Source organism: Pezoporus occidentalis, unplaced genomic scaffold (assembly GCF_034315485.1).
Source record: "Pezoporus occidentalis ecotype Australia unplaced genomic scaffold, CSIRO_AGI_Poc_V1 ctg56, whole genome shotgun sequence".
Taxonomy (NCBI): domain Eukaryota; kingdom Metazoa; phylum Chordata; class Aves; order Psittaciformes; family Psittacidae; genus Pezoporus; species Pezoporus occidentalis.
This window is the reverse complement of record NW_026915899.1, coordinates 1,408,393-1,428,055: the sequence shown is the minus strand read 5'-3', so window position 1 is coordinate 1,428,055 and position 19,663 is coordinate 1,408,393. Positions and strand designations below refer to the sequence as shown.

Below are 19,663 nucleotides of genomic sequence, written 5' to 3'. Positions count from 1 at the left end.
TTCTTGCACAGAATGAAGAAGTTCCCTATGCAGATCTTGCCATTCACAGCTTTATACATGCATAACCTCTATCAGTTCCTTCTTCGAGACCAAAGAGCCCAGATGAGGATTCAGCAAACTGTTCCTCATACAGGAATCATTCCATTCCTTCATTAGAAAATCAGTGATCTATGAGACAGAACATTTACAGTGTCACTATGTTCTTAAGAGGACAAATTATAAAATGTTCAAGATGTCATAGACTTATACAGTAACACATCCATTTAGTGATGAAGAGTTCAAGAAAGAAAAGAGCACAAGCAAAGGATGTTGCTGAGTGGATGATGTTAATTGCATCTGAGCTTCACAATGGAGCATGATGGCTTTAGAGCTGTGAATAAGCCTGGGAAATGCAACATTTCTACACAAGCAGTGAAAAAGAGTCTTGTGACAGAAACAGCAGCTGCAAAGGGAGGAACAAGTAGCATCCACAGAATTTGTTTTAACCATTCATGAGATAAGTGACAGCCACAGTGTTGGTGTGCAAGACTATGGAAACAAAAGTTACAGCTACGATATTTAATGTACACTGTGTGTACAACAAAATGTGAACACACAAAGACTGAGTGAATTTTTGGTCCTCCATGGAGGAAAATCCATATATATTGTGTGGCCCTTTTTCATCAGCAGACATCAAACAAGAGACCGAGAAACTGTCTCTCAGTTAGCTATTTTCATAAACCAGAAGACAAAAAGCCTCCAGATTTTTAGGAAGACATTTGTAAAACCTCCTTGACTATACCAGAGCACACAGGCATGTGCCATTTACAAAAATCCTTGCTACTCTGGTCTGTGGCAGCATTAGCTTTGCTTAAATTTGGCAACCACTCAAAATTTACTTATCCTGATTCCACAGAAAGGCTCTTCTCATAAAATTTCCACATTTCTTGTATTTTCAGACTGCTGCCTTCATCAGTTCTATGCTTCCACTCTTTGCCAAAGCAATTGAAGCCAGAAAAATAGCACGTTAGCATGGAATAGAAGCACTCACTAGGTTTTCATGGTAACTATCTCAAAAACAAGTTCATTTTATTCAAAGATGTATTCATTAGCAGGAAATGCAGACCTGACAGAAAATATATGGTGCATGAAGCTCTTCCAAATAAACAAAGATTTTATTTTGCTAAAGATAGCTCAACATATTATGGCAATATCAGGAAGCAATACTCACACTGATTATTTGCAGCAACATCTGTAAGCACTGTGCACTCTGAGCATTTTTGCCCTAATGAACACTTTAAGGTCTGATACAAGAAGTGGAATAGAAAATGAAGTTCTCAGAACAGAATCATGCTCATGCTTAAAACAAAACCTCAGGTTCACCTCTGATGTTTACAGAGGAAGTGGAGAAAGTAAAAGTTTGAACAATAAATACAAGTCTAAATACAGTGATTGTTGCAGTGAGGGTAGCAAGGAGGATACACGGACGAATTGCATTGACCTTTCTGTTAGCCGCCTCTCCACTAACAGGTTAATGTGGAAATGCTAACATGGCACTTTTAAGTCTCATCTGTGAATTTTTCAATTAGTAAATAAAAAGGAAGGAACAATAATAATTTTGCCAACAAAAGCAGCCTTTAGGGTTTTGGGTCTTTTTTAATTCCTAAAGAGAAGAAATCTGACAGAAACAATGATAATGGCAAATTACTGTTATCATAAATATTCTATTAATCTCCCCTTGCAACTTTATACTTGAATTCTGAGCTTATTCTTCTTCTGTCAATGATTCATATATATATTTGTACAACCTAGACTGCTAGCCTACAGGTTACTAGTTGTGCACACAAGTGATGCTCTGCTAACTAAATTTTGTTTGCAACAACAGAGATCTGTCATATATACAGACCGCCTGATCAAGGAGAACCTGCGGATGAAGCACTCCACAGACAGATAGGAAAAGCCTCACGCTCGCAGGCCCTTGTTCTCATGGGTGACTTCAACCACCCTGACATCTGTTGGAAGGACGGTACAGCCCGGCACAAGCAATCCAGGAGGTTCCTCGATTGTGTAGAAGACAACTTCCTTGTGCAAGTAATAGAGGAGCTGACAAGGAGAGGTGCCATACTTGACCTTGTGCTCATCAACAGGGAAGGGTTCGTTGGAAATGTGATGCTCCAGGGCAGCCTTGAATGCAGCGATCATGAGATGCTCGAATTTGAGATCCTCAGACAGTGAGAAGAGCGTGCAGCAAGCTCACTGCCCTGGACTTCAAAAGAGCAGACTTTGGCCTCTTCAGGAACCTGCTTCGGAAGGTTCCATGGGATATAGCCCTAGAGGGCAAAGGGGCCCAAGACTGTTGGTTGATATTCAAGGATCACCTGCTGCAAGCTCAGGAGTGTTGCATCCCAACCAGAAGGAAGTGCAGCAGGAGGGCCAGGAGACCTCCTTGGATGGATAAGGAGCTCCTGAGGAAAATTCAATTGAAAAAAGGGGCTTATAATAAGTGGAAGCAAGGACAGGTGGCATGGGAAGAGTACAGGGATGTTGTCCAGGAAGCTAGGGACCAGGTTAGGAAAGCTAAGGCTCAGTTAGAATTAAACTTAGCTAGAGGTATTAAAGATAACAGGAAGGGATTCTACAGGTACATAGCAAATAAAAAACAGACTAGGGAGAATGTAGGCCCCCTCAGGAAGCTCTCAGGAGAACTGGCTCACGGGATTTGGAGAAGGCTGAGGTTCTGAATGACTTCTTTGCCTCGGTCTTCACTGCCAAAGGCTCTGACCACACCACCCAAGTCTGGGAAGGCAGATGCAGGGACTGTGAGAATGAAGACCTTGGGCCCACTGTAGGAGAGGAACTGATTCGAGACCATCTTAAAAATCTGAACATGCACATGGGACCTGATGAGATCCACCTGCGGGTCCTGAAGGAGCTGGCAAATGAAGTTGCGAAGCCGCTGGCCATCATATTTGAGAAATCATGGCAGTCAGGTGAAGTTCCTGATGACTGGAAAAAGGGAAATATAACCCCCATTTTCAAGAAGGGGAAAATGGATGACCCGGGGAATTATAGACCAGTCAGTCTCACCTCTGCGCCTGGCAAAATCTTGGAGCAGATTCTCGTGGCAGGCGTGCTAAGGCACATGAAAATCAACAAGGTGCTTGGTGACAGCCAGCATGGCTTCACTAAGGGGAAATCCTGCCTGACCAATTTGGTGGCCTTCTACGATGGGGCTACAGAACTGATGGACAGGGGTAGAGCAGTTGATGTCATCTACCTGGACTTGTGCAAAGCGTTCGACACTGTCCCGCACGACATCCTTGATGCTAAATTGGAGAGACATCAATTTGATGGATGGACCACTCGGTGGATAAAGAACTGGCTGGATGGCCGCACGCAAAGAGTTGTGGTCAATGGCTCAATGTCCGGCTGGAGACCAGTAACGAGTGGTGTCCCTCAGAGATCAGTGTTGGGACTGGTCTTGTTTAACACCTTTGTTGCTGACATGGACAGTGGGATTGAGTGCACCCTCAGCAAGTTTGCCGATGACACCAAGCTGTGTGGTTCGGTTGATACGCTGGAGGGAAGGAATGCCATCCAGAGGGACCTTGACACACTTGTGAGGTGGGCTGATGCCAGCCTCATGAAGTTTAACCATGACAAGTGCAAGGTCCTACACCTGGGTCGGAGCAATCCCAGGCACAGCCACAGGTTGGGCAGAGAAAAGATTCAAAGCAGCCCTGCAGAGAAGGACTTGGGGGTGTTGGTTGATGAGAAAATGAACATGAGCCGGCTTCAGGTGTGCGCTTGCAGCCCAGAAAGCCAACCCTATCCTGGGGCGCATCAAAAGGAGTGTGACCAGCAGGTTGAAGGAGGTGATCCTGCCCCTCTACTCTGCTCTCCTGAGACCTCACTTGGAGTATTGTGTGCAGTTCTGGTGTCCTCAACATAAAAAGGACATGGAACTGTTGGAACAAGTCCAGAGGAGGGCCAGGAGGATGATCAGGGGACTGGAGCACCTCCCGTATGAAGACAGGCTGAGGAAGTTGGAGCTGTTCAGCCTGGAGAAGAGAAGGCTGTGTAGAGACCTCCTAGCAGCCTTCCAGTATCTGAAGGGGGCCTATAGGGATGCTGGAGAGGGACTCTTCATTAGGGACTGTAGTGACAGGACAAGGGGTAATGGGTTAAAACTTAAACAGGGGAAGTTTAGGTTGGATATAAGAAGGAAATTCTTTCCTGTTAGGGTGGTGAGGCACTGGAATGTGTTGCCCAGGGAGGTTGTGAATGCTCCATCCCTGGCGGTGTTCAAGGCCAGGTTGGACGAGGCCTTGGGTGATATGATTTAGCATAAGGTGTCCCTGCCCACAGCAAGGAGCTGGAACTAGATGATCTTAAGGTCCTTTCCAACCCTAACGATTCTATGATTCTATGATTTAACCCCAGCAAGTTGGGGCATACTTATTTTCTGATTTTTCTGGCTTCACAAAGGTCAAATTGTGCCTGACTAACCTGGTAGCCTTCTACAACAAAGTGACTAAATCAGTGACAAACAAAGATTGAATAAAACAAATGAAGAGCTACTTAAGTACCTACTTTAACTTCTGCAAGGCCTTTGACACAGTCCCACACAACATCCTTGTCTCTAAGTTGGAGACATAGACTCTTCTATGGATAAGGAATTGGGCAGATGGCCATGACCAAAGAGTTTCAGTCAACAGCTCAATGTCCAAACAGAGCTTAGTAACAACTGGTGTCCCTCAGGGTTCTGTGTCTGGTACTGTTGAATAACTCCATTAATAACACAGTGGGATTAGTTCATTCCCAGAAAGCCTGCAGATGACACCAAGCCAAGTGGTGCAGTTGATATGCTTAAGGGAAGGGCTACCATCCAGAGGGACTTTGACAGGCTTAAGGAGTGGGTCCATGTAAACCTCATGAAGCACAACAAGGCCAATTGCGAGGTCCTGCAACCTGGCACAGGGCAATAACCAGTATCAGTACTGGATCAGGAGTAAATGGACTGGGAGCAGCCCTGCAGAGAAGGATGTAGGCATACTGGGGGATGAAAAATTAGGTATGAGCCAGCAATGTGTACTCACAGCTTAGAAAGCCAATCATATCTCACTGCTGCAGAATCCACATCCTCTGGGCACAGCGCAACCACTACAGTCAGATCTCTCTATGGGTTTGTGCATCTATCAGAAGGTCACTTCCTGACTACAGAATGTAAAAATCTGCATTCAATGATAGGTTGAACAAGCACAGAGGTACCTGGAAGTGAGGTTATGCTCTGCATATCATACCTGGTCACAGTGTCAAATGCTTGTCCTCAGAAGCAGATCTGATAACAACTGAACTTTGAGCTCTTTTCAAGCTGCATCTGGGCTTTCCTTTGAAAACTTGAGCTTTAGGACAAAGATAAGTCAACCCAACTGCAAGACAAAGTCACCTTCTTTTACTTAAAAGCACTCTAACTGACCAAATGATTTTTTAATCCCTTGTCCACCGGGGCACAGGTCAGAACTCATATCCACAACTAGATACATCTCATCTCAGAACGCGCAGGTATGTATGCATACAATGTTGCTATAAACATACAATTACAAGTAAATGTCCTGACCTACTATTCAACTCCAATTACTTCAGTGGTTTTGTCATCCTTTGGCCAGAGCAAATTATTGCTTGCAGTTAGTTTTGCATTATGAAGTACCTGGGATGAAGTACATTTCATCCAGCAGCGCTGTGATAAGTGCTGTAAACTCAAGCTGAATTCAAAGAACTTACTGGAGTCTTTGACAATAAAATGGGAAAAATTTGCATATACCATGATCCAGATCTGTATCTGTCATAGTCCATGTTCCACTACAAATATTGTCCTATATACTCATTTTCAAAAAAGAAAAATCCATTTGTGACAGAATGACGAAGATGCTAATTACAGTTTCTTAAATTAAACCTGCTCTGCAACAGATATTTTGGAGGAGTTGGCTACATTACAGAATGCTTTACAGTCTCCTTTTGTGACTCCATCCAAGGCCAAAATCCGATTAATTGCACAGTGAAAACCTTGAACAATCTCCAGACAAACAGAAAATGGGATATGCCAAAATTGGTTGAATCCAAAAACATCTTCCAGTGCACACATTTCAAAATAGCTCAAAGTGTGATGTTCTACCAATAAAAAGCCTAAATCAAAGCATAATTGATCAAATAAGTACAAGACTTATCTACAGCCATTTCCAACCAATGTGATCAAAGGCAGAAAAGGAAAGCTCTAATAACAGTACAGAGGATTTTAACTTGATTTCAGTGGGGCAAGAAATACAGTCACATGAAGAGATATTTTTCTATTAAAACAACAGTGACATCATTCAGCCACTGAGTTTTACAATTAATTCTCAAAGACTTCTTAGTCACAGTCTATCCATTGACATACTACCTTCTATACATTATTTTGCAGGAAAAGATTAGCAAAATATAACTGCAGGAAGCTGCACAAAACAAGGCTTTCATCTGGTGCATGATGGAAAATGAGCAAAATAGTCTTCCCCCCCAAAAAGTACTAACCTAAAGACAGTGCAATATATGTGAAACCCTGTGACAGATTGAAAAGCAACACCATTCAGCAAGACCAGACCAAGAAATTGTTGCCTGGCTACAATGACTAGCACAAAACTACACAGAACTGAGTAGCAACACTAAAACTTTGAGTACAACATAAATGGAGGTTAAGACTAACTGAAATTTATCATCCACTCCCACATCCTAAGTCACTATAAAAAGGGCATATTTTTCTGCTCAGTGATTTTCTTAACTATTTTAAGAGCTTATAAAACTACAACTAGTTTTGCTTCACTCTTTAAAGAATTCTGATATTTATTACTAATAATCTAGGTTCAATGTCTTTGCCCATGTTCATTTTGTCCCAGTTTTTGTCATGAAACAAAAGAATCCAAAAGCAGATGGGCTTGACATGAACCCTGCTGCGCACGAATTCTGACACATAAAAAATGAAATGCAAATAATTAATGAAAGTCCAAGAATTTTAGCATACAACTAAGGAATAAGATTGTCCAACTGTGTCATTAGGACTGACTTCCTTTAATTGAATGAACATATTTGAGATTTGGGCATTGCAAACAAACCATAACTAAGGAAAGGAAAATTTTGCTGTGGAGGAAAGAATTATGGTGTTGTGGCTGCTGTTCATAGGATCCTCTCTAGCACTGGACAAATTTTGTTAGGACTAGATTACTCTGGGAGGGAAAAACAAGGCATTATCTAAGAGTATCTATCAATGTTTATCTTATTGTAAGTACAACTGCTGACCAACATACTAACACCACAGGAACCAGGCTATTCCAAAAGGAATAGCCTTGCGGTCCCCAAATATTCACTCCTGTCACCTCACACCATCTTATGCATCTAAATATGAACTAATTTTAGCTTGGTAACAGACATGTGAGGACCGTAATTATCAAAAGGTTGAGGCCATATATCCACAAGATTGAGTCCCAATTCACTGATTACAAAAAGCTAAAGAAGAAATTAAGTCTTATTGTAGAGAATATTTGCAGGAACTACATTTCACTTTTCACCATGGAGGAAGAAGGATGTCTGCACAGCAGACAAAAACATCTCAGATAACACTGTTAAACAGTACTTGTGACTGAGATTAATGACTACAGTTTGTGCTGTGGATAACTCTCCAACAGAAAGCAGTGCTGCATTTTGTTTTACAAACACATGGCTTCTGTACCCAGAAGCGTTTAAAGGCACTGACTGCATCAAAAGTGGTGACTAATTATTCAAACAATTTCAAAGAAACTTGCCTGGCAGCTTGCATGGGGCAGGGGGAGGGAATAAACCCCAAGTTTGCTATTTCTATCCAGGGGAAACAGTAAGAGGGTGAATATCTGCCTTCCTGCTACTTGTTAGGGTGAGAAAAGAAAAATAACTGTAAGGTACTTTGTCACTTACAGCCTGGTCTAAGATCAAGTCTCTATCAAAGCTCAGGACAGGGAAGGGTGGCATGGCCTCCACATCAGGCCCTCACTTGACCATGCTCCAGGCCTCCAAATGGAATCCCATCCTCCCTGTCAGGCTTGCCTTCCTCTCCATTATGCAAAGTCTCTTGGCTTCCACGGAACCAAATTTCATTGGTCCTCACACCTAATTGTTGGCCATTCCCACATACCACATGGGCCAGGACTTGAGCACCAGCTTGGGAACACTCGTTCCCGAGGTATCACAGTAAGCAGACAGGGCAATGGCCAGCCCATATGAAAGCCTCATCTTCCTTTCTGTTTAAGGACTCAGCTGAAACAAAGCATATTTAAATCAATTATTTTTCTATAGTTGACATCTGGCTTTTTTTTTTTCCTCCTTGAAGACATGGCTACAGAAGGGCCACAGGTGTATTCCAAATAAATGTTTCCTTCCCTGTGATCTTGCAGGGCCCATTGTACACTTCCCCTTCGAGCAAGTCCTCCTTTGAGTCAGTGGACAAGCCCACTGCTGCTGTAGGGAAACCAGCCCCCGGTAGGACATAGAGCATTACTCAGACTGAAGTGAATGCCAAATCAAGTCTGAGAGAGGCTTAATGACACTGGCAATACCAAGTAAAACACTAAGGACCTCGTACACAGTACTCATGTTAATAACGTGCAAGGGGAAGAAGCAAAATTGTACCATTTCATTTCCAGAGCTGGAACATCACCCGCTGATGTGGCAGGGAGCCTGCCAGAAAGCCAACCACTGCTTGTATCGATAACACCAAGATAAATGCACATTACAGCAAGCAGCTGTGCTACTGGAAGCATTCAGTGTTGCACTCTTGATGCCAGAGGCTCTGCTGCCTTTCTCATGAACAGCTCGATACACACACCCTCTTTGGAAAGAGGCAAAAGCACAGAGGACTTGGCACACTTGCCATGAACATTAACAGAGAGATTTGACTTTCTTGTGGCTTGTGGTTTTTATCTTACTGCTAAGATCAGATCAGCCAGTGTACATAGACTATGAAGTCTTCCATATCACTACCACAGGCAGTATAGGAACTACATATGCATGCTGTGTTTATGTACTTCATATCAGTGACAGCAAGCTGAGTATCACATTATTCAGCTCACATAGCAATGCCATTAACAACTAGATTTAAGTAGTTTTCATAACTGCAATGTAGTTTCAACACTATAATTAGTTATGCACAGTAGCTGGAAGCCTACCAGCTTATTATTAAACTGATTTGAAAAGCATTATGGTATATAAACTTCTATATACCATAATGCTTTTCAAATCAGTTTAATAATGCTTCATCACAGTATTTGACAGTGCCATTATATTTTTTTTTGTATCAGCACTGTGCAAGATCCAAAACAATCACTCCTGGGAGCAGTAGCAGGGCTGGCAGGCACCTGGCCATGCTGGAAGAGGGAGGGGAGTGATGCTGCAGCAGAGCATGGTTCTCTTATCACGTGGGCCTCCAGCACAAGTCCTGTCTTGGGGTAGGCACCACTCATGCCTCCAGTGGTCTAGTGAAGGACCACATGGAAAAACACACCAAATTTAAGCCAGAGATATCTTGGGGAGTAGCAGGAGTTACCTGAGGAAGCACAGAGCTGGGAATAAAGGATGGAGAATCTCCCCTCATACCAACAGATTTCTGGTCTAATCAAAATTACACAGTAGGCAGAGTTATTTGTATGGGTTCAGTATTTAGGCCAAATATACTTTGCAGTTTATAGAAAAAACTGTCTTATTGAGTTTGCCAATAATTACAGAATATGAACTTTCCACTTTCTACAAATCTTTTGACGGTTAGTAAATCTGTTTTAGTACTTCCAGGAAATGCTTTGTGGCCCAGGACATGTTTTTGCGGTAGTTAGAAATCAAAGCTTTTCTTTTTTTCTTTTTTTTTTTTATTTAACAAGAGCCTATTTCATTAGTTTAAATGTAAAAAGTAAGAAGCACTCACCAGCTTTGCACGTAGCTAAAGTGATCGACAACTGCACAACAAGGGTCCCTATGCCTCTCCAAGCATTCTGGTGCTTTATCAAGTAACTGGAAGGCTGAGCTATCATGTAGCAGGTCCTAGCTTATCACTGAAGTGCCATGAAATTTCCAATTCCATTTATCAAGAGGACATGTCTCTAAATTAGCTTATTTATTGCCTTTTTCAATCTGAAGATCAATTAAATCCAGTAACATTCTCACAGGAATACTAGTTGGTAATGCTCTTACTTAGCCAACTATTTTTGTTAAAATATTGACTGAAATTAGATTAATCTTTGTCAGCAATGACAATGATAAGGCCCGTCATCTTTATTTCCTTAGTTAAGGTAGTAGGAGCAGTGTTAGCTTCCTTAATTTTCTTGAGAAACTGAGTATTTAAGAGCTTCAGACTAGTCTAGAGCCAAGAATCTTCTTCCTTACCTAAAACAGTGTAGATAATTCACTAATAAATTATCAGAGAGGGGAAAACTTATGTTGCTGGATTATGATGTACCTTGGTGTCACATTCTCAAATTCTGCTTCAGAGATTTTACACTCATTTGCATTCCTGTCTTCGTTTCTACTCTTTATAAAAGTTGATGACAGACCGACATTATGGTACAATTAAAGAGACCCATAAAAATTAAATTGGAAAAAGAGAGACAAAGCTCTGGACAGAAGCCCCTGTAAACCCACTGATGCTATTTAGTACTAGCTCTAGTTTTTAAGAAATTATTTAAAAATGAAATAAAGAAGTGAAATAATCCCATGATGAGTAGTGCTACCTAAGTCAGACACAATGAGGGCCTCAAGCTGGTAACAAAAGCCAATTCTGTGTGCATTGTGGTATAGTGGCGATTGTCTAAGCTATAAAACTAGCATAAGGAGAGGTAGTACCTTCTAGTAGACCAAACCTCATGAAGTAGACTAGATTAAGTAAACCAACAACCAATGCATCCTATTATACTCAGGATCTATGTATTTCAACCACTCCAAAGGTGTTGATTCTTCCTGGCTCTATTTTCATGAACTGAGTGCTGTTTCATCCTCAGCTGTGGGGACCTCCTTTTTAAACCTATATCCCGTTGCAAGTCCACCATGGGCAAGTGCTACATTCCCACAGATAAGCTGTTGGTCCTTAAACCTCCTCCTCCACCATCTTCAAGATAACCCCAAAGCCAGTGGCTAGGAATTCAGGCTTTATGTTGCACGTCTTTAGAAACAAGCCACAAGTTCCACTTACTAGTTGTTCAGATCAGTTTCTTTCCTTAAAGGTCTGGTCAAGTGAATCACAGAATCATAGAATAGTTAGGTTGGAAAAGACCTTAAGATCATCTAGTTCCAGCCCCCTGCCATGGGCAGGGACACCTCGCACTAAACCATGCCACCCAAGGCTCTGTCCAGCCTGGCCTTGAACACTGCCAGGGATGGAGCATTCACAACTTCCCTGGGCAACCTATTCCAGTGCATCACGCTTACAGTAAAGAACTTCCTCCTTATATCCAATCTAAACTTCTCCTGTTTAAGTTTTAACCCATTACCCCCTGTCCTATCACTACAGTTCCTAATGAAGAGTCCCTCCCCAGCATCCTTATAGGCCCCCTTCAGATACTGGAAGGCTGCTATGAGGTCTCCATACAGCCTTCTCTTCTCCAGGCTGAACAGCCCAAACTTTCTCAGCCTGTCTTCATACGGGAGGTGCTCCAGTCCCCTGATCATCCTCATGGCCCTCCTCTGGACTTGTTCCAACAGTTCCATGTCCTTTTTATGTTGAGGACACCAGAACTGCACACAATACTCCAAGCGAGGTCTCACAAGAGCAGAGTAGAGGGGCAGGATCACCTCCTTTGACCTGCTGGTCAAGCTCCTTTTGATGCAACCCAGGATACGGTTGGCTTTCTGGGCTGCAAGTGCACACTGAAGCTAGCTCATTCATTTTCTCATCAACCAACAACCCCAAGTCCTTCTCCTCAGGGCTGCTCTGAATCTCTTCTCCGCCCAAACTGTAGCTGTGCCTGGGATTTCTGCGACACAGATGTAGGACCTTGCACTCGGTATGGTTAAACTTCATGAGGTTGGCATCAGCCCACCTCACAAGCCTGTCCAGGTCCCTCTGGATGGCATTCCTTCCCTCCAGCGTATCAACTGAACCACACAGCTTGGTGCCATTGGCAAACTTGTTGAGGGCGCACTCAATCCCACTGTCCATGTCACCAACAAAGATGTTGAACAAGACCAGTCCCAACACAGTCACTGAGGGACACCACTTGTTCCTGGTCTCCAGCTGGACACTGAGCCATTGAGCCAAGTGAAAGTTTCACCTCTTTAACAGAAGCTATTTAATCAGCTGGATACTGGCAGAAAACATCCTGAACATCATCTTTGGTTTCTAATTTAGACACACAAAGTGCATCATCAGCTATTCAGTAGGAAAGAGCAGGAAAAAAATACTGTAATATTACAGTAATCTTATCTGCTCTGTTTACATATACACCTAGCAATGTAAAACAATGCACCCTAAAAGATGATGAAAGGGAAGGGAACGCAGGAGAAAGACAGAAATTCCAGGAGAGGTGGAGGACAGGAACTCCAGGACCCCCCTTTCTTTTGAGAATCTAGGCCTCTCCTAGGAAAAAAAAACCAAACAAAAAACACAAGAAAAAAACAAAAAAAAACAACCAACAAACAAAAAAGCCAAAGCAAAACAAAACCTAACAAAAACATAGTCTTAAGCAGCCTTAGTTTAACTTGAACACCCTGTCGGTGTTCAAGGCCAGGTTGGACAGAGCCTTAGGTGATATGGTTTAGTGTGAGGTGTCCCTGCCCATGGTTGGAACTAGATGATCTTAAGGTCCTTTCCAACTCTAACTATTCTATGAACTTGGAGGACCTACAGGATGAAGGGATTCATAGAACATACGTTACTGCATCAAAAAGACACCCACCACTAGGTGTCAGCCCAACTTAAGGTATTATATATATAAATGTATCTATCTCACTTTCATTATACTTTGAGCCTCTAAGTATATCATAGAAATATTCATACATACATACATAACACTCTTATGCTGACCTTAAGGAACAAACCTAATGACATTTGCAGAAAAGAGTACTGTCAAATACCTAGAACCTTTTGGAAATTCAAGTAGGGCGCCTGCTTTTACAAAGCTACATTTTGTAGCATCATTTTGGTTGGAAAAGACCAACCATTAACTTGCCACTGCCAAGCCCATCACTATACCATGTCCCTAAGAGCCACATCTACACATCTTTTAAATACCTCAGGGGATGGACATATTTCCCTGGGCAGCTTGACAACCCTTTCCATGAAGAATTTTTTCCTAATACCCAATCTAAACTTTTCTTGGCACAACTTGAGGCAATTTTGCTCTCATGCTATTGCTTATTCATTTGGAGAGGAGACTGCCACCCACCTTGCTACAAGCCCCTTTGGTTGTTGTGACCCAAGTGCAGAACTCAGCACTTTGCCTTGTAGAACCTCATACCACTGGCCCCAGGCCCATTGATGCAGCTTGTCCAGATCTCTCTGTAGAGCCTTCCTACCCTCCAGCAGATCAACACTCTGTCCCAGCTTGATGTCATCTGCAAACCTGCTGAGGGTGCACATGATCCCCTTGTCCAGGTCATTGATAAAGAGATTAAACAGAACTGGCCCCAGTACTGAGCCTTGGGGAACACCAGCTGTGACCAGCTGCCAACTGGATTTAACTCTATTCATCATAACCCTTTGGGCCTGGACATCCAGTCAGATTTTTACACAGCAAAACCATCCAAGCCCATCTGTTGGGAAGTTGTGGAGGTGAGGCACCTTCACATAGAGCAGCAAGAAAGCTCAAGCCCACGGAAGTGCTTCATCTTTTTTAAAATTCAAAGCCCTGACAACTAAAACATGAGCTGAAAAAGTCAGAGTAGAACACCTGCCCTGCCACTTTTTTCTGAAGCAATGAATCCATTACCACCACAGAGCCCCTGCTGGCTACAAGATAAAAAGCAGATAGACCATTTATCAGCATTTTGTCCAGGAGAGAATCAAACAACTGTCATATCACTTCTGAACAGACCCTGTCTGAGCACCTTCTGTCATTAAAATTAACAGAACTCCCATTCCATTGCAGAGCTTAGAACACACAGGACAGGGATCTTACACAGGGAAAAATATTCAGAGTATTACGCCTTCAGTCATAAATATGCATGGTCTCTTCAAAGCAGACTTCAAAAACAAAACAGGTGGTTATGAAGTCTCCTGCAGTTAAATTTTCATTCCCTTCTCTAAGGGGAGTATAACGAGACAAAACTAAATGTGGAAGAATGGACGTAACTGACATTGCACTCTGTCAGAAAAAGCTTGCAACAGAGCCACCAGGTAACACCTAACACAGACTCTGCAGGCTCACCCACTGATGTAAAGCACTGCAAATAAAACAGCAAAGGGAGGGGAAGGAATCATAGAATCATAGAATTGTTAGGGTTGGAAAGGACCTTAAGATCATCTAGTTCCAACCCCCCTGCCGTGGGCAGGGACACCTTATGCTAAATCATATCACCCAAGGCCTCATCCAACCTGGCCTTGAACACTGCCAGGGATGGAGCATTCACAATCTCCCTGGGCAACCTATTCCAGTGCTTCACCACCCTAACAGGAAAGAATTTCCTTCTTATATCCAACCTAAACTTCCCCTGTTTAAGTTTTAACCCATTACCCCTTGTCCTGTCACTACAGTCTCTAATGAAGAGTCCCTCCCCAGCATCCCCTTAGGCCCCCTTCAGATACTGGAAGGCTGCTATGAGGTCTCCATACAGCCTTCTCTTCCCCAGGCTGAACAGCTCCAACTTCCTCAGCCTGTCTTCATACGGGAGGTGCTCCAGTCCCCTGATCATCCTCGTGGCCCTTCTCTGGACTTGTTCCAACAGTTCCATGTCCTTTTTATGTTGAGGACACCAGAACTGCACACAATACTCCAGGTGAGGTCTCAGGAGAGCAGAGTAGCACATTAAAATTAAAAAACAACCAGAAATAGGAATGGTCTAGGGAAAAAGAACTGTTTCAGAAGACCACCTTCCTTTCCAACTAACACATTAAAACCAGCCTATAGTCTTTCCTTGCACACAGCCTCCCTCTCCTGTCAAAAAGAGGAAGCTTCAGTTCTGAAATACTGCTTGTATCACATTGCAACATGCAGTGCTTTCACAACTGACAGTCTCTGTGCTTCCTGATCTCTCATGCTATAAGCATCACATAACATCCAAATCAGTGTCAACACCAAAGTGTTGGGTTTGGAGATGCTCAAAACCCAACTGGACATAGGCTTGAGCAACCTGCCCTAACTGACCCTCCTCTGAGCAAGGATGGACTAAATAGATGTCACTGCCAACCTCAACTCTTCTGTAATTCTCAGATTAATTACTGTTGAATATTGACTGGGCAATGAAATAACAACGCTAAAGCCTAAAGTAAGTTTGTAAAATGCAAAGGTCAAAGAGAAGCAGCTTCCAGGTCCATTTTACAAACAGATAAAACTTAAGCTCAGTGAAAAAGCAGAAGTCACAAGGCCACATTGTCAGGTTAAGTGTGTGGGAATTAGCTGTCACAACTGGAAAAATATCAATACAAGATCAGAGAAAGGTCAGTAAAAAAAAGAAAAACCTTCATTGTAACTTTTTTTTGGTTTTGCATGCAAGAAAGATCAGGATTGTTTTTTGTAAACTTACAAAAACAGAAGTAAAAGTAACAGTTCAGCTGTCTCAAGAGGTCAGTATTCAATTTCTGTTGAACCCACCAATATGAGCAATTGTCTTTACACTGCTAACTGCCTCAGATTTCACAAAACCAATCAAATTTAGAACGAAGATTAATGACAGAGAGTCAGTCTGCTTCTCCCTCACACCACTCTATGAGACATGGGGGAAATTTCTAGCAGCTACTCACAGACACCACCCCTGCAGTCCCTCTGCTACCAAAACCTTGCCATGCAAACCAAATATAACTTACAATCTTTTTTTTATTTATAATACTGTCTAAGCTCATGCATTAGTATAATTTGCTTTTCCCATCTCTTGTGCCTTCCACAGGGACACCTTTCATCCATGTGAAAAAAAAAAAAACCACCTCAACAACCAAAACCAAACCCAAAACATAAGATACTATCTTGGTACTGACTGAGGAATCTTAAAGTAGTAATACAGATTTGACTTACCAGTTTTTATACTGCGTATTGCTGCCAAAAGCCTATTACATACACATGTGATGAAATAAGGCATAAAGCAGAAGTGATTGCACCAAGTGCAGGTGGTCAGACATCAGCACTCATACAATCATTACAAAAAAAGCTAGTGATTCGTAACAGTGAAGTCTGGCAAAAAAAGACATCCCATTATGTGTGTTAAAAGGACAGTTATCAAGGTGAAACCCAAACATTCACATTGTTCTATATTCTCCCTACAAGCCAAATCTCAGCCTTCGAATTTTGTTTAATATTCCATGTAACTCCACATTACCTCAAGGTTTTCACAAGTCACAGCAAGAAAGGAAAAGCAGGGTGGCCTAAAACAATAGGAATGCCATTAATAATGCCACCATGAAGCAGTGAGGACCCAATTCATTTGAATAAGTGTGTCATAACTCCAGGGATCTCTGCTGTCATGCAATTTTTCAGTTGTAATACTGGAATGCAAAAGCTGGAGGTAGACATCTGTTCTTATACATTATCAGGCAGAACAGTTTATTAGTCTTGGCTACGTTCACATGTCATGTTATGTCTTTATAGCTGTCTAGATGGTCATACAGCAGAGACTATATATTACTTCATGGGTATTAGTCATCCCATCTGAGTCTAAGAGGATAAATATAGAACAGTCCAAACTGGGCAGTTAGCTACCAATCTCATTAAAAACAAAAAGTGGAAATAACTCTTTTACACACGAAGCACCCAGCCTCAAGAACAAGCCAGCTGCTACAGAAATCTGGTACATATCATAAAATACATGAAAAGGCAACCTCAAGGGAACACAAGTGCTTGGAAGTGAAAGTCATCTGGAACCTAAGCAGCAACAAGGGAGGTGGAGTGACAACAAAACCCCTTGATGCCTAACTAGGCCATGCTGAAGAAATTGCAGTTGAGAGCTCTAGAGTCTGAAAAGATATCTTTAAATGTATAAACCAAGGTTACATTTTAGCTCTGTTTGCTTTCTCTTTCCACTCATCTATCTCATACCCTGGCCTTAAGTTTGCTAAGCAGCTAACGGTTGCATGGGAGAGTTGACCAGAAAAAACTATCACAGAAAAGGTTCTAAAAGCAGCAAAACAAACTATAATATACACAAAATCTCAAGTGGTCAGCACACAGAGAGCAACATAATTCAGGAGAAAGGCCTAGTCCCCAGTTTTCTTTAAAGAAATTCACATTTTACTGCTTATATTCACTGAAATGCTAAAGCATAACTCTTATTTGCTCATTTTTCTAGAAACCACAGTGCAAGGAAGTCCAGAGCAGCACTACAGCTGCTCTGCTAAATGCACAAACCAGCCTCAAATTCAGGTCAAGGTCAAGATTTGAAAGTTGTGTTAATATGACTATCAGTATCACAAGTTGTAACTTGCAACAAGCATTTCCAATCTGTATGAACTACTTGAAAAATCTTTTGCTTAAGTCTGGTAATGACTACAGCATTGCAGATACTGGAGAAAGCAGATTCCTGATATAACCTCACAGATGTATTTGCATTCATGCCATTTGCGATATAAAAGAATCTTGTCAAAACTGCAGGAAGCCAGCAATGAGGCTTTAAATCCATACTCCCAAAATATATTTGTCTAACAAAAGTCCAGTTCAACTGAAGAGTTTACTCCCTTAATTATTACATGCAAGTTCTTTATGTAACATATTACACTGATACTGCCTTTCTAATCGAGGATTATTTAGAAGAGTGATTACTAGTCACCTACCCACACACCACTGTCTTGGAAGGGCAGCAGAGGTACCAGAAATATTGCCAGATCTCGGGAAGATTGCATCAACCACCAATGAAGCAATGCATGCCACAGCAAGAGAACCTTCTTATCTCCAAACAGCGATCTCTCCCACTACAAGGCTTGGGAGGAAACCTGACTTCTAAGTGCCACAAAGACTGGATTCAAACAAACCCACAGACCTAAGCCCACAAGGCTGAAGCACATGCCACCCTCACAGAGGTGAGCCACAGCAGCCTTAGGAACTGAGGTCAGCCTCCACCTCCCCTGGTCCCTCACAGACCCACCATGTAGGCTGACAACCCAAGCACCACATGAGGCTGGAAGGCACTCCACCCACCCAGGAAGGGGCACACTGGGTACATACATTGCCTATAGCGGCTCCCCCTCTACTGCCTTACCTAGTAGGGCACTATGTGTATATAGATATATACATATGCATGTTTTCTTCTTCAACAATACCAAAAAGAGAAGACAGCCCCCACGACGCCGACAAACCCCACTATTTCCACCCTCAACCTCAGCCGGCAGCTCAGCCGCCAGACCCTTTTATAACGTGGAAAGGCACAACGGGGCGGAACCTGTGCCCCAGCTCTGCGACTGTATTGGGCAGCTGTGCTGTTAATCACCGGAACGGGCAACCTGGTAGCGCGCCTGGCTCTTTCCTTCGGCCTCTTGTTTAAGTGACTCGGGCTCCCTCTAGGGGCAGTAGCGGTGGGCCCGTGAGGGCTGACCCATCCCTGGGTCCCCGGCGCGGCGGGAGGGAGGGGCGGCTCGAAACCGCCCGGTGACGCCGGACGGCACTGTGAGCGCGGCCGCGCGACAGGCCCGCGCAGCCCAGCACTCGTCAACGCGGGCCTCGGTGGCCGGCGGATGAGTTGAGGCGCCCGCCGCGGCGGGCAGAGGGTCGGCTATGGCCAGCGGTGGCTCTGAGGAGGGGGAGGCAGTGGCGAGGGAGGAACAAGCCCTAAGGAAGCTGGTCGTCCGGCTCCAGAACGTCCAGGAGAGGAAGCGGCTGGAGACGCTGGTGCAGACCCTGAGCGACCTGCTGGAGCTGGCGGCCCGGCAGAGCGGTAAGGCGCGGGGGATCCTGCCCGGCCCTGCCCCGCCCCGCCGGTGGCTAACGCGGCCTGTCCCTGTCTCCCCACAGCCCCCCGGCTCTTCAGCGGCAAGAATGTCCACGTGCCCCTGCTGCTAGTGGTGGACCTGTACCCGAGAGCGGCGGGGGTGCAGCAGGTAAGGGCGTCCGGTCCGCGCCGCTCCGGCTTTGCTCCTTGGGATGAGCCGATCCCGCGGTCCTTTCCCGGAGTAAAAGTTGCCGCTCTGCCTGTTTGTTTCTTTTCAACTTGCTCTCGTCCGGGCCTCTTCATGAAGTGCTGCTGGTCTGTAACAGGGCGCTGTATCCGCCCGCATTTAAAGGGACAAGTGTTCCAGCTTGCTGCGGGTACCACTCATTGCATTTCTATGTAAAGGGCAGAAGGTGAACTAGAAAATAAAATAAGTAATGTGAACACAGTATAACATAGTCTTATAAATTGCTAGTGACGTTACCTAATGTATTTTCGACGTTGCAGTATTGAATTCTGACATGGTTAGACAAACTTCTGAAAAGCAGAATTTTACAATATGAATTCATACATATGTAGCCCTGTCCTGGAAAGTTGTACTAACCCAGTTGTTTTTTTCTGGAGGAGGAGGGAGGGC

At 43.5% G+C, this 19,663-nt stretch overlaps 1 protein-coding gene and 1 long non-coding RNA gene across 3 annotated transcripts in view; one reads left to right on the top strand and one right to left on the bottom strand.

Moving 5' to 3' along the window:
* Positions 1 to 4,433: 4,433 nt before the first annotated feature.
* LOC134173872 (uncharacterized) lies at positions 4,434 to 18,471 on the bottom strand. Its single transcript, XR_009968427.1, has 3 exons — positions 18,394 to 18,471; positions 5,283 to 5,384; positions 4,434 to 4,809 (listed from the first exon to the last, which is right to left on the bottom strand). It is a non-coding gene; the product is annotated as an uncharacterized LOC134173872 (long non-coding RNA).
* Positions 18,472 to 18,536: 65 nt separating this feature from the next.
* Positions 18,537 to 19,663, top strand: part of LRRK2 (leucine rich repeat kinase 2) — a 69,594-nt gene continuing 68,467 nt past the window's right edge. The window contains exons 1-2 of one of the 2 annotated variants that reach the window (XM_062638313.1): positions 18,537 to 19,032; positions 19,110 to 19,195. In XM_062638313.1, coding sequence (XP_062494297.1) covers positions 18,873 to 19,032; positions 19,110 to 19,195 — 246 coding nt within the window. In that variant the 5' untranslated portion in view covers positions 18,537 to 18,872. The remainder of the gene's footprint in view (positions 19,033 to 19,109; positions 19,196 to 19,663) is intronic. The other variant, XM_062638312.1, reaches the window with a different exon arrangement.